The sequence below is a fragment of the Anguilla rostrata genome, chromosome 10 (assembly GCF_018555375.3).
Source record: "Anguilla rostrata isolate EN2019 chromosome 10, ASM1855537v3, whole genome shotgun sequence".
Taxonomy (NCBI): Eukaryota; Metazoa; Chordata; class Actinopteri; order Anguilliformes; family Anguillidae; genus Anguilla; species Anguilla rostrata.
The window spans coordinates 8,119,248-8,134,508 of NC_057942.1; the positions used below are offsets into that span (position 1 = coordinate 8,119,248).

Genomic DNA, 15,261 nt, shown 5'->3' on the forward strand with positions numbered 1-15,261 from the left:
AATAGAGAGAGGGAGCGAGGGGAGTTTTTTAATCAGAGTAAATAGGCTGTGTCAGCTGGTGACAAAAAAGACCGCGGCAATTATCCTGATAGCTGGGGTGCGAAAAGGCTTTAAACTTTTGAAGTAACCCGAGAGGAAGTCTCCTCCATTCCAAGCGGTCAGTGGCGTTCAGCTGTGCACCCCTTGTTTTAGAGTGGCAAGAACACCCCTTGTTTTAAGAGTTGGTGCTCTGTACCTTCTATCCACTACTTTTTGAAACTGCAGAAACGGCAACAAACATTTATTAGCTGCCCACCCCCTCGGTCTGCCTCCCGCCCCATTAAGTTTTCTTCAATGTGATGCAAAAGTATGCAAGAGTCATTCCATTCATTTTCAATCAGTCCCTCCCTCCCTCTCTCTCTCTCTCTCTCTCGCTCGCTCTCACTCCTTCCAAATTTCCACCTCGCCAGCTCGTAATGTTCCACACCACAACTCCCTGTACCCCCCCCCACCCCACACCCCCACCCCCACCCCTACCTTCCCTCTCTCCTCTACCTAGAACCCCCCCCACCCCCCTTCCTCTAACCTCAGTGAGGCCTCACACACAAGCCCTGCCATAAATCAATGGGCAGAATCATGTCTGCCAGGGAGACTAAACAAGAGCGTTTGTGAGGATTTGCTCTTGCCCATTAATCATCTTGGCAGTTTGAAAAACACATTTCCCCTTTAATGGCTGTATTTGGATAATCAGGCCTGTTTCCCTCCCTGCCTCTCTTCTCCTCCGCTTCCCCCTCCCTCCCTCCCTCCTTCCTTCCCCCCCTTTTCTACCACGCCTGAAGCAACACTGTGAGACAGCTGGGTTAACTTACCACTGTGAGAGAGAGAGGGAGAGAGAGAAAGAGGGAGAGAGTGAGTTAGAGAGAGAGAGAGATGAACAGACCAGCACCACTATCACTATCACCAACCCCATCACTCAGCTTCAGAACATCTCAAGAACACCTCCAATTAGAGTGAACCAAATTATCACCTCAAAAACTCAAATTTGAACAATTGGGATACAACTACTAAAACGACTGCTATCAGGCTCTGAACATAACCGAATATCGTGTCCGTGACCACAGCCTGGTCATCAAAGAGGGCTGGTGCAGGTAAACCTGGCTAGCCAGCGATCAGCGCACGAGTAAAGAGGCAGAGACAGATTCATATTACATTACAATTTCCTCAACTTGCAAAATGTGAGTGACAACGAAATTTTATCAATAGCATTTGGAGGACTGAAGATTTCTCATCATAATGAAGAAAAATCCTGCCTTCTGAAGAGTGTTTGTGATCTGTTGGACAGATTTTTGGGGGCTTGTCTTCATTATGGCTTACCAGGCTCTTTGTGATTTCTGAGCTCACCTGTGCTCTCTTCTTATTGATGTTCCAAACAGTTTATTTTGGTTAGGCTGAGGTTTGGCCTATGTCTCTGTTTTGTTTCTTATTTCTCAGCCTCATAATGGATTCCTTGTCTTTCATTGCCGCAGCCCTGGTTCTCATATTGTCAAAAGCCGATAACAGACTCCAATATATTTGACAAGTTAATTTATTTACAATTGTTATTTTGTTGACTTATTTTTAAAAAATGGTTAACTTGCCACAATTAGAGAGGAAGAGGGAGAGGGAGGGGGGTGTGAGGTTACTCCACATCCTAAAGAGGGTTCTAAAACAATAAAAGATAATTCCTGGTTCTATGAGCAATGTTTCATTACCCAGTTTGTCTCTGGCTTTATAAACACACAATACATCAGCATAATGCAAACACACACACACTAGAAGCGCACACGTATACACATACATTATTATATTATGATTCATACATTATGTATACCCTGAAAATAACATGCTTTCACATGCCTGGAATACCCACGGGCTCTTGGAGCATAAGCGTATATGTGTTCTGGAGTCTGCTGGACTGCACCAATGTCAGTGCTATGTACGCGTGATCCTTTTCCATGCCACACGCCTCGTGCTGTGCCGCATACCTGTGGCCGGGAACATGCACCCACCCCGTGCATTGTAACGTGTGTGTGACCCTTCACACACGCTGTGATGCGTTAGGGACAGGTAGGCTTTTCTGTTGACAGGCAGACTTCTTGGGCCCAATTCTGACCGGAAAACATTTATTTACAACTAGAACTTCCAGCTCCTGTCATTGGCTGTACTCATTTCAGGGGCGGATCCACGCGTAGCTGCACTGCTAGGGAAATGGAGACACGGTGCTTCATCTGGGTCATGAGTATTGAATTATATACAGAAATTTCAAGTGCCACAATGGCTTGTTTGTATGCAAAATAGAACTGCCTGTACAGGGAGTCCGGCACACAAAGATTATCACAAATTACCCCTCGCTATGAGCATGGATCTTTTTTAAGATGACCCCCGCTCAGTAAAGACCTAATGAAGGCCGATCTGATGGGCAAAACGTCATGTTTTTCCCAAGTAAACATGACGGGATGTTGTACTCGTGAACTGCACTTGCTGGCTATTTGGGCGCGGTTGCACGGTAGAACTGGGCGTTCGTCAATGTTTTAGCGAGTCAGTGGCCAATATGGCGCGGACAGTGTTTACAGCTTTTGCACAACAAGGAACCCCCAACTGCGCCCGCTATTTTCTCTTCACGTGTCCCCACCCCTCAGTCTGTCTGGCTGCGCTGGTTAGCCGGAGGAGCGAGGAAGAGGGCATCTCTTCTTCAGGAAGCTGTCAGCGGTGGGCCATTCGTCACCGAGGAGGTCGCGCTCTTTGTGTTCCTTCCTGGCCTAAAGGTCTGGCAGAAGAGATCTGCTTGCTCCTTCAGCCGATGAGAGTATTTTCGGGGACAAAGCTTGCTGCCGTGTATTGGGTCAGAAGCACAGATTCTGTCTCTCCCCACAAGATACTCAAGTCTGCATTCTTAGCTCCCTACTCCCTCCCTTTGGACTTCAAAACATTCCAGTTTGATTGTAATCAGCTGAAAATTCACCAAGTGGGCATGGCCAAGTGCAGTACTCTGGCAGGGTATGTTCTGTACCGTAATGCAATACTGGAAACTCCTATTACCGACCGGAACCCCCTGCAGTTATGAAGCAGAGAGGATGGAAGGTGCTTAGTATCTGGTGTGTATAAAGAATCTGTGGTATTAGTGTCACACGCAGAGAGTAGCTAGTGTGTGGAATAGCCTGCTAGGTCATGCAGCTGAGGCAGAAACTGGAGGTTTTTAAAAACCAGGCTTGAAACGATGTTAGATACTATCTAGCCCTTAGGCAATCAGAGCACTGGGTACAGTTTAGTTAGGAAAATGGCCAGCATTGTTGGGCTGAATGGCCTGTTCTCGTCATTATGTTACGTCATTATGTTACATTCTTACACTCTGTTACAGTTCTCTACAGTTATATTGTGCTGGAACCCACTGTAGGTAAGAAGCAGAGAGGATAAAATTAATGCAGGAGCTGAATATCTGGTTAGTCGAGATAATCTACGCCACAGCCTTCACTGTAATATATAGAGGGTCGACCGTTTTGGCATGTTGCTTCAAGGGAAGTATGTTCAGAACTTCAGTGTGAGGAATGTTTCTGCAAATAGCTGTCATCTCAGCTGAGCTCAGGAGGTTAGTCAGAGGGCATGTGATTGTATGTATGCTGTAAGTAGGCTACTTTAACTAAAACTGCATGATTAATGTGTAGAGATTGTAATATCTTTCACAGTTGTGCATCCTTGCTATTTTAAAATATTGTACTTATTTACCTCACAGGTTTCCCCTGGTTTTCTTTGGATTCTGCTTATGGCTAAAGTTCTGGATGCAAACGAAGAACTGTTGCCTCACAAGATAATAAATAAAAAATAAATAATAAATCTCTAATTGGAGTCAAGTTATTGTGGGTGCTAATTGTTTAGTAGCACACGCATGCATATGTTCTGTGCATTTTTAATGAGCTGCCCAAATGCTTCAGTGCCTTGCTACTGTCTTTGCTATAGCAGTATGTTAGTCATTACGCTCCATAGTTGGGCACGGCATGAGATCATTACCGTATAAAGAAGAGGGGAAAAACATTTTAAGGGAAAGTCCTTAAGATAAAGAACAATAACGACCGCAACCTCGCAGCGCGGTGTTGGAGACGTGGTTTGGGTCAGAGCTGGGTAGCGGTTGCTGTCCGTCCGCATTACGTACATTAAAGAGTGAGAGAGGACAGAGACGGAGCAGAATCATTAAAGAACTAGCGCACGCGGTCGCGAGCCAAACCTCACTCCCCCCCGGGGGTACGGCATGTCACCCCGAGAGCGTTGAGGGAGCTAGGCTAACAGCGCCTTCTCCCCCTTGCCAAGGCACGTTTTTCCACGATCGCGGCTCTCGTGACGCATTGAAGCCGACGTCTCCGGAACGTTCCCCCAGCGCGTGGACAAATCGGACCCATCTGAGGGCGAAGCACGCATTAACGGCGCGTCATTAATGCGACGGCCTCTTTTCAACGGCCGTGTGTCTGTCCGCACAACTTCACGTCAAACGGAACCTCTGGACTCCGAATAGAGAAAAGAAGCTTAACAGTAATTTGCCAGATAACATTTATCAGGGGAGGAAGTTAGAGGAACTTAAAAAAAAAAAAAAAACGAGTAGTATGACATCATGACGAATGATGTGTCTTCAACATCTGGGTCGCTTTACTATGTTGTAAATGGATGAAGCATGGAGGGGAGGGGGTGTGTGGAGAGAGAGTGTGTATGAAAGAGAGAGAGAGAGAGAGAGAGAGTCTGTGTGAGGGGAAGAGAGAGCCTGTCACACACAGGCCAGTGTCTGTGCTGTTCTGTTCACCAAACCATTTGTGCCTTCGTTCAGCTGTTTCTTGAGTGACACCCTGCGTGTAATTAGAAGCAGTAGTTTTGGAAAGTTGTAGCAAACTTGTGCGCGTCTGTGTGTGTGTATGTATACATATATGTGTGTGTGTGTGTGTGTGTGTGTGTCTTCATCTCTCTCCCTGCCTGTCTGTCTGCTTCTCTAAAGTCCTGGCTGTCAAACCTCTGAGGCAGTGTGGACTTGGCATCTAATTGAGGAACAGTCACACACCCTGTCATCATTAATCACAGGGCCTGTCGGCTGCCCGCCCAGGGTGCGCGCTGTCCCGTGGTCCCGCGGCGCCAGAAGCGCGACAGGAAGTGACAGCGGGGACACACGCTCTCGAACCCTCCACCCCCGCACCCCCGCACATCCTGCCTGCGGGACGACATGAGAGGATGGATCAACCTCACAGGTACAATCTTAACACCCCCCCCGCCACTGCTTCCCCTCCCCTCCCCTCTCTCAAATGTGCCCCCATACATCCACACAGTCCCCCAGTCTCTCTTTCACAGTGTGTCACAGTGATTTAGTTCCCGTCCCTGCTCTTCGTGTTGTCTTGGGGACTAAATTAACTGTCACACACACCCCCTCGGTGTCAGCCATACAGCGTTTGAGTGTTGATTCAGCTGGAACTGTGAGAGGGGGAGAAAGATGGATGGAAGGAGAGATTGATGAGGAGGAGGAGGTGGAGGTGGGGAGGGGGGGATGGCAAGAAGGAAGTGATGGATAAGATAAATGAGTATGGATGGGTGACAGCAGTGTTAATTCCTCCTCTAAAACAAGATGAAAAGTTTTTTCTTTTTTTTACAGCCAAGCCCCGACACACACACACACACACATACACACAAACACACACTCCCACTTTCACATACGCACACACACACACAAACACACACTCCCACACTCACACACACACGCACACAGATTCCCCCGCTGTCTCCTTGCCCTCCCTCTGCACTGAATCAGACTTCCTGGAATCTCTCCCTGGAAGGACGTGGCTGAGCAGGCCAGCAGCACACTCAATCACACCGCCTGACACCCACTCAAGAAAAACTGTAATTTACAACAAATCATCTGTGTGTTTCCACTGGGCCATTTTAAGAACCTAGAACATAAATACAGCGAACCAAAAAAAAAAAAACGGTTTAAAAAAAAAAAAAAAAAACCCACTTCTAGCTAGGGTATCTCTCGAGTGTCTTTCCATAGGGGGCCCATAGGTGGCGATGAAAACCCTACAGTTTGAAAGGTCTTGACAGCTAACTAATAAGCCCGATGATGAGGTGTACCGATGAAAGTTCGAACCTCCATTAGTGCTTTCTACTATGACTCGGGGAGGTCGATGCTCGCCGCTGTTCATGCAATATTAAACACGCCCCCCCACCCGGCCCTCGCAGACGAACTGATACTCTCAGAGAGAGGATGGCATTGAAATGTCTTGCAGCTGCAGCGGCGGAGTGGAGCGTAGCTGTTAAAGGACTAGGCCTGTTTCCAGCAGGATCTGCACAGCACATAGTTAAGTAAGAGCATATATATATATATATATGAAATAATGTGCTCAGGGCCAGACATTTCAGTGAAGGTATATAAATATATATATACAGTGAGCTCCATAATGTTTGGGAGAAATACTTTTTTTTTTCTTCTCTTGATTTAGCTCTGTACTGCACAATTTCAGATATGTAACCACATGAATTGTTTGTTTAAAAATCCACAATTGAGTACAGAAAAAATGTCTTTGGCTCAAACATGACTAAATAGTCTCTTTTTTGAATATTTACAAAAGTATCTGCATATTTACAAAGATCTGCAATCAGTATTTTTAGTTCAATTTAACTTTTAGCCTCATTATAATTGAAAACATTGAGCGTGGAACTTTTTCTGAATCTATTTACTGAATCCCAAAGCTAGGCTAAAGAACACAATCCATTTCCATTTTAAATGAAATTAACTGAATGTTTAGCAGGGTTATTGTTATGTATTGTTATTGTTATAGTGATGTAACTCGAACCCAAGCTTGGTAGCCTAGCTCAACACATTCCCGTCTACACACATATGCACACACGTGCACACACACACGCTTCCTAACCCCGCTTCCCTGAGATCCACAGCGTGCTCATGGGGGTGGTGCTGTATGTGTGTGGGGGGGGTGGGGGTGTAAGGGGGGGTGCAGGCTCTCCAATTACACCCCAGGAGCGAGGGTACGAGGCCCAGCCGGTCTGGCAGGACTTGCCGTGACCTGAGAGGGTGATAGGTTTTGTTAACGGCCCTGTCAAGTTACACCTGTGCTGGGAACTCTGCTGTCCTGAGAGCTATTAAACCCACTGTGAGTGTGTGTGTGTGTGTGTGTGAGAGAGAGAGAGAGAGAGAGAGAGAGAGAATGAGGGAGAGAGAGAGAGACGCAGAGAGAGAGCGAGAGAACGAGAGAGAAAGAGAGAGAGAGCGGGACAGGGAGATGCAGAAAAATAGAGACGCAGAGAGAGAGAGATGCAGAAAGTGAGTGTGAGAGAGAGAGAGAGAGAGAGAGAGAGAGGCAAAACTCAGCCCTGTCCACCAGCTCTGCCACTCTGTACACATTACAACCTGAACCCCCAGATCTCCCCGGTGCCTCAGGAATAAGATCAGGCTGGATCATGTCAACAGTGTCATTACTCCGGCTGTCACCGGTGGATGGGCTCAGCCCTAAAGTATTGGCGCTTTAAAAAAAACTGTGACTAATGTGTTAGTAAAGTAATTGAGCAATGCTTTTTGGCATGCCTTACCTTGGTGGCGTGGGGGACATGGGGGGAGGCTCACGCCCTATAAAAACTCAGAGGGAGAGATTTCAGTTTTTTTAGGAGCGGGATAATAAGAGGCGAACCTCCCCTCTAATATTTCTCTCGTTAAAAGGCTCCAGTTGTCAGCCTTGCCCTTTTTTACTCTGGACCAACGAGAGAGATGGAGAGACAGAGAACGAGCGAGAGAGAGACTGTCCCTTGTTGTTCAGCGTGTGAAATGATATGTCATGGCAATAAAGCATTCTGAATTGAATTGAGAAAGTGAGAGAGAGAGAAAGGGGGAAAGAGGAGAGAAAGGGGAAAGATGAGAGAGAGAGAGAGAGAGAGAGAGAAGGCTTGGCTCTCCTGGGTCATTATTAAAATCAGTGTCCTGTGCTTTCACAGCAGCGCACAGCCCTGCGATGTGCTGAGGTGGCGTTTCACTGTGCTGCTGCTGCGGAGGAGGAGGAGGAGGAGGAGGAGGAGGAGGAGGAGGATGAACAAACAGGCATCAGCAATTAAGGTGCATTTCCCCTCTTTCTGAGACCGGAAGAGCCAGCTTCTGCTTCTCTGCTTCCCTCTGAGCCTGGAAATATACTCACAGCTGGAGCCAAATAACAACACACACACAGGCATAGACACACACATACACACATACACGCACACAAATACACATGTACTCACACACAAAAACAAACACAGAACAAAACCAGACTACCACAAACACACACGCAAACACTCACAAACACGACGCACACACAGAAAACCCACACGCACCTGGCAGGGATACAGCAACACCGACACAGAACATGGAACACATCGGTGCACCAGTACACCTCGTCCGAGGTCACAGCAGCACCAGTCAGGGTACGATGACAGACAGTCACACTTCCGCAAAAAACGAGCACCTCTCGGACGCAATCTCACACGGCTCGTTTAACGTAGCCAAGCCCTTCACTGCTAGCCCACAGCCCACAGAATAACACGCCCATCAAAATCAGACTCACACGTTTCTCTCGTTCACCCTGTTTGGCAAACGTATCGATCCGCTCTCAAGTAAATAACCACCCCCCCGCCTCACTCCTCCAATCAGACCCGTCAAAGTCCCGTCCCCCTCTTAATAGCCCTTGGCTCCCGTCAACGCCCGCCCCGAATGACCGTCCGTGTCAGGTGAGTGACAGGGCAGAGTTGCCACGGCGACAGGAAACCAGTGATTCACCGCGCCGAACGAGACGGCCGAGTGACGGACGGGTCGATGGCGGGAGGCCCCGCCCACTTCGCTCCCGGAGATGCAGGCCCCAGCACGCCGGGTGGGGGGCGGGGGGGGGCGGCACGTTGTCATTCGGGATCGGCCCCGGACGAAAGCTCGTCGATTCGGGGCGGCGGCACTTAGAGCGATTTGGAGACGCGTCAGTTCATGTTCGTCGTGCTCGATTACAACGCGCCAGACACAGAAAACCGCGAGGACGACACCGCTGGAATGGACAGAAGAAAAAAGCCAGAACGCATGTTTTAAATATAATCAAGTATCATTTATTAAACAAAATAAGACCTTGCCCTGCGACTGGATAGCACGGCCATCGCTGTGTGTTCTTTCAATTCATTTTATTATTTTTCCCCCAGTTTCAATCACCACCCCCCCCCCCTCAGCAATTACATTACAAAAAATATTACATCTCTTTCATTTGTGTGTTTTTTTTTTCATTATCAGCTGCTTAAATCAAAAATAAAAGGCATTTTATTTAAGCCCTGTCTGTTTGGACATGCGTGTCATCACCCCACCAGAAGGCGGGGGCGCTGGACTGCAGAAGGATGGATTAAAAAAAGGAAGGAAAATTCTAGAAAAAGAAAGAATACAAGTTTTTTTTGGTGGAAGAAAGGGGAGGGGCGGTTTTTCCTTATTAAGAAGCTTGCAGTTCATGTTTTGCCATGTTGCATACCACAAAACTTTTAATAAAAAAAGTGTAATAATAAGCATAATATTTTATCATCATTATAATTATCATAATAATAAGATTAAGAACAATGCATTTTGGATAATAAAAATTTTCCCCAACTCGAAAGCCAAGCGCTCCATTGAAAATAAATACACTTTGTCAGTCTGGGAGGAAAAAAAAGCCCCCCAAAAAAAGATAAATCAAAATCTTAAAAACAAAAACGAATCCCACACACTCAAAGAGTCAAACTTGCATGCGACCATCTCCACTTGGTATTCCTCCTCGCCAAGCGTCGCCAGGATACCTCTGCGGGACCGTCCCTCCTCGCCGCTGTGTCCCCCCCCCACACCCTCATCTTTGGGAGCACCCCTCTGGGGCGTTAAGAATCCCCGATGGAAGAGCAAGATGGAATCCCAGCTCCAATAAGCCTGCAAGCACGGTCCAATCCGGCGATGGCCTCCCCCACACCCCCGGGGGGGCCTGGCTCAACCCGGTGCGGCTCCCTGGCGAATGCATCCAACTGTGGGCCCGGCTCCGCCCCCCGCCTGTCATTGGTAGCCCAGCGCGGAGGCGGAGCCTAGCCTCTGGCTGTAGAGGGCGTAGGGGGAGTAGTAGGGGGCGGAGGCCTGGAGGGAGTGCATGGGGAGGGAGCCGGCGGCCGTGGGGAGGTGGGCCTTGCCGTAGGGGTGGTACCGGGCCAGGCCCAGGCTCGGGGGGGCCCGCAGGGAGAAGGAGCCGGGGGAGCTGGGCGGAGGGAGGTGGAGGTGGCAGGAGGCAGCGGCGGAGGAGGAGATGGAGGAGGGGTAGGCGGAGAGGAGCTTGCCGCTGTCCAGGCCGGAGAGGGCGGTGTGCGAGCGCAGGTGGGCCAGCAGCTCCTCGGAGCTGGAGAAGCGTTTGTCGCACGGCCCCCCCGCGGACACCCAGTTGCAGGCGTGGGGGGGGGGCTCGTTGGGCAGCATGAAGCCGTAGGTGTACAGGGGGTGGGACAGGGACGGGGTGACGCTGGACGACAGGGCGTTGTGGTGCAGGGAGTGCAGAGGGTGGGTGGGGTACACCAGGGGGAACCCCGATTTCAGGGCGGAGGGGTCGTGGACGCAGGACGTGCAGTTGCTGCCCCCCAGGTGGGGGGCGTTGGGGTACGTCAGGCAGTACGGGTCCCGGCACAGGCCCTGCATGAACGAGGGGGGCGAGGCTCCGGTGAGCGGGCTGGAGCTGGGGTGCTTCCCCGCGACCCCGATCCCCCCTCCGACCAGGGCGGACTTGGTATGATCCAGCCCAGGCACAAACTGGGAGGGGTAGCCCGCGTAGGCGCCCACGATGGAGCCGTGGTAGCCCATGCTGGAGGGGGGCAGGGGGAAGACGGAGTGGCCCGGTTTGAACGGGGAGACGGGGGCCACGTGGCCGGCCCCCAGGCCGCCGGGCTGCTGGGAGGGGTTCGAGTCGGCCTTCCCCGAGTCGTGGTGCGGGCTGCCGTCGGAGCTGGCGTTGCTGGAGTTGGCGCTGGCTCGGGCGTGGCTGGAGTTGGCCAGCTGGGCGCCGTCCAGCGCCGACTTGCACGGCTCCGCCTCCTTTTTCAAACCCCCGCTCCCGCCGTCCGTGTTGCCGGAGTCGCCCCCTGCTGGCTTGGGGTTGGCGTGCAGGGCCTGGGGGTGCTGGGCCGGCAGGGTAAGGGGGGACTGAGAGGCCTGTCTGTGCGGCTGCAGCTGGGCGTGCTGCGGGGAAGACCCGGAGCCGGAGCCTGAGCCGGAGCCGGAGCCAGTCCTGGAGTTCGGGGAGGCGGCGTGCGGGGGGAAGGCCGAGCAAGAGACCGCGCCGGAGCCGCCGCCGCCGCCGCCGCCGCCGCCGCCGCCGCCGGGCACCCGGAACCCGGCCTTGTCCGCCCCGCCGTTCCCGCCAGCCCCGTCCTTCCGGCACTCCCCGCCCACTTTGGAGTACGGCTTGAAGCTGGACTTGTCCTCCAGGGACTGGTGCTGCTCCCCTCCGAGTTTGAGGCTGGACTGGCTGCCGCCGCCGCCGTCCTTGTCCGCCAGGCTGCTGGAGGCGATGGAGCCCAGCTTGGTGGTGGGAGGCGGGTCTGGCTTCCCGATCTGAGAACAGGTCTGAGCCAGCAGAGCCAGGGGACTCTTCTTGGCATCCAGCTGTAGGGAGCGAAAAGGAGATGGTAAATAGGCATTCAATTCAGCAGCTGAAACAATTGATCGAAAACATGCTGGGATTACAGGGCTTAACATGGAAAGCGTGGATCTGAATTTCTGAAATGATCATTTAACTATTAAAAGTTCACATTTAATAAAAATTAAATGGAAGTTAAAATATTTGGCATTGCCTTTTTAACCTGATTAACAATTCCTTTTAAAGGCTTGGCTGTAGACTAAAAAAAATTTACGAAGGTATTTCAAAAGTCAATATCAATAGCAAACTCGTTATTACAAGGTGGAGTCATTACATTGTAAACCATAAATCAATCAAGCCATAAATTACATTTGGACGGCTCGCTACGGTAGTATCATTAGTTGTGGATGACAAATATTGCTTATCTGGGTTTGCGTAAGTCTCTTTGCGCCTTTCCCGGGTGGTGTTACATGCGCGTATTATAAGTATATGTATGCTAAACGGCTAGGGAGAACCATATTGTGATACTGCGATCCAAGAAATTTGAGAGAAAGATAAACAAAAAAGGAAAAACAAAAGAACTGGATATATCTTGCTAGACCGTCCCGTCGGTGAAAAAAAAGCACAAGGGACTTGCGTTTGAGTAACTTCTTAAGAAAACAAAGATAAACCAAATGTACGTGTGTCATAAAAGAAATGTACGTGTGTTTTAAAATAATAATTATGCTAATAATATAGACTTCCCTTCGGACATTTATAGTCGTGTTAAAACGTACATAGGCACAGACGCAGTAAAAATGGATCTGTGCTGACGCTCGAACAGAAACAGAAAAATCTAAACGTTGTTCTCTACTGCGATGTCAGAAGAGGAATCTCTAAGGGCGAATTGCCACAGTCGGTCTGGGAGAACATTGCGTAATGTATGCTGTACCTAGGATTCCAAGTGTGAAAAGTACAAACGCAAACGAAACTAGTAGCCTTTATTATCAGTGTTTATTTAAAAAAGAACGCCATTCTAAATAACAACACCAAGTATATATTTAAAAATCATAATATATTTCATTTCCTTTTACCGATTCGTATTATTATTGTGTTGGGCGGATAGACGTCTTCAGAAACCACAAAACAGACAGGTATACTCGCAGAAAGTGTCTTGCGCCCCACAAGATTTTAAGTAAACGAGGGTAAGGCTGCCGTAATGCTCATCGGGCACTTTTCTTGCTCACATGCAGCCTACATGGATAGGTTTATGTTTAGAAAAGTTTTTTCCTCATGAGAAACGCCCGACGAAAGCCGCAGTATCTTGAAAAACGCAATAACGTTGCGATCCAGTGACACTTTTTTAGCAGTGTTAGTGCCCCGATCCATCTTTGTAAAAGCACAAAGTCAATCCACGAAATGGGAATTAAAACGGACTGTTTTACCAGACAAAGGTATACTTTTACGATGAGAAAACATTACGCCATTGGAGAGGGCAAAATGGATACTTTACCTCAATGCTTACTGGCGCAGAGGTCAGCGGCTGGAGGTAATCCGGGTGCAGCAAGTGGCTATGCGCGGTCAACATCTTGAGAATCCGAATGGGCAGCCGCTTTGCCTGGCGAGTAGGATCCGAAGGGGGGAGTGCAGTCGCCGCAGGTTTTTTAGTACCGAGGTCCTTGGAGGAACACTCGCTTCTGCTGCCGTCACTGTCGCCGCTGGTCCGTCCGGGTGTCTGACTGCCTGTACGTGCTCGAGACTCACCAGGAGAATCGTTCATTTGGAGCGAGGCGGAGCAGGGTTCGGGCGAGGGCAGCGGTGTGGAATGTTTCAGAAAGCATTTATGTACGCATTACAAAATCAATAAACTGTACGCCCTTCTGTCGCGCCCTTTATTTATTTATTTATTTTTTATTTTTTGTAATCCAAGCGAAGCCTTTCTTTACCCTTGCGTCGTCCCAGCAAAATCAGAGCGGGTGATTGTCTTTTAGCCTTAAAGCAATAGAGGAACGCTCTGTCGTCTGCGGTTCATCACTCCCAACCCCGATCCGTCTTCTCTTCTATTTCTTTTTCAGAAAGGATACTAGTCTCCACCGCTGCTACTGTCAGGAAGGAGGGGAAGAAGGGAAAGAAACCCCAAAATAGAACCGTCTACGAGCGGAAAGACTGAGAGAAATATGGGATAAGGGAAATTAGAAAAAAACAAGAAATCCCAAACGCGGATGTCCGCGCCAGATACGCATAAGCAGTCCCAATAGCACTCCGTTCTCTTTCTCAACGCGCATTCCTCTCTACCATGAACACTTCAAATATTGTAGATCTGAAGGAGAACTTCAAAGCGAACAACCGCTGTCCAATCCTCGTAGCCCGCATCTGTAATGAGAGGGTTGGCGCTGGTCCCTTTAGGGCGGGGCGATGTCCACCCCCCCCCTTCTCTCTCTCTTCAGCTCTCTCTTTCCCTCGTCGTGCGCGCTCTCGCTCTCCTGTCATTAACGTTCTCTGGTTGTACTAAGGATACAAGTCTTGAGATGTGGGGGCCTAATGTCACGCGTGCCCGCACACATTTCTTACAGTAGCCTACTTCTTGTTAAATGTTAAAACACCCGCGATTAATGTTTTTTTTTTTTTTGCACCAAGGGACCGCTCACCCAGACATGCTGCGTCTGCTAGCCTTTCATCGGGACTGTCAAACGCGGGCCACTGTCCACCGTTGTAAAATTTACAAACAGACAAAATGTCTTTTTTGTAGTAATAATTTTATCTCACCCGGTGCACCGCTTTATATTTATCTTATGTTATTCACAAACATTTTCAGTGTAGCCTATTGAGCAAGAGCCACAGGAATTTGTTGAACGGTAGCCACGAAGTTCACGACGTGTCACTCAAGTCAATTTCTTTAGTGCCGCTTAAAACATCTGTAAATATTAAATCTAATAAAGCAAGAACGACCCCATATTCAAGTCTCCCTATGATACTGGAATGTTAATAACATTATTGCATTACTGCCGACTGATTCGCCAATGAGGTAATTTTGCTAACCTAATTATACGATGAATTGGTTAAATTACTTAAAAATTACGCCTGACAGGACCCATTAAGAGGGAGCTCGGGATGGCTGGAGTCGGCGGAGCTTTGATGCTCACAATGTTTTAGTCTCAATTGTATGCGAAATTTGCGAGGCTTAATCCCTAATAATTTAAGGGCGAAATTCGGAATAGCCCCCACTAAATAAACAGACCTCCTCCGCATATGCAAAGCGGCTATGCTTCCAGGCATCCACATAATAATAATAATAATAATAATAACTAAGGACTGTATTTACATTTTTTTTAACTCGCAGATGACGCCTGTTTGCTTTTGTTTTGGAGAGGTTTGTCAAGATTAGTTCAACATGCCGTTCCCTATTGTCTGTCTGCTGGGCGTAGTGTCACAGAAACCGCACTGTAGCCCTTTCAGACAGCTTTTGAGCTCTGCTGAAATGTGACGGGACGGGGGAGGGAAGAAAATCAACGAGGATTAGTGTTAATTTAACCTATAATTTGACGTTGAAATTGAAAATTCCAAATTACCAAAGCGAGCAAAAAAAAAAAAAAAAAAAACCCAACACATATTGCAGCTGTAATTAGAGCTAATATTGTTTGTTTTGAGAGCA

The 15,261-nt window shown here is 48.8% G+C and overlaps 1 protein-coding gene across 1 annotated transcript; it reads right to left on the reverse strand.

The window, feature by feature from the left end:
* Positions 1-9,234: 9,234 nt before the first annotated feature.
* znf703 (zinc finger protein 703) lies at positions 9,235-13,969 on the reverse strand. The gene is made up of 2 exons (XM_064353791.1): positions 13,123-13,969; positions 9,235-11,656 (listed from the first exon to the last, which is right to left on the reverse strand). Exons 1-2 carry the CDS (start codon positions 13,387-13,389, stop codon positions 10,067-10,069), a joined length of 1,857 nt encoding a protein of 618 aa, XP_064209861.1. The 5' UTR covers positions 13,390-13,969; the 3' UTR covers positions 9,235-10,066.
* Between the last annotated feature and the right edge of the window lie 1,292 nt (positions 13,970-15,261).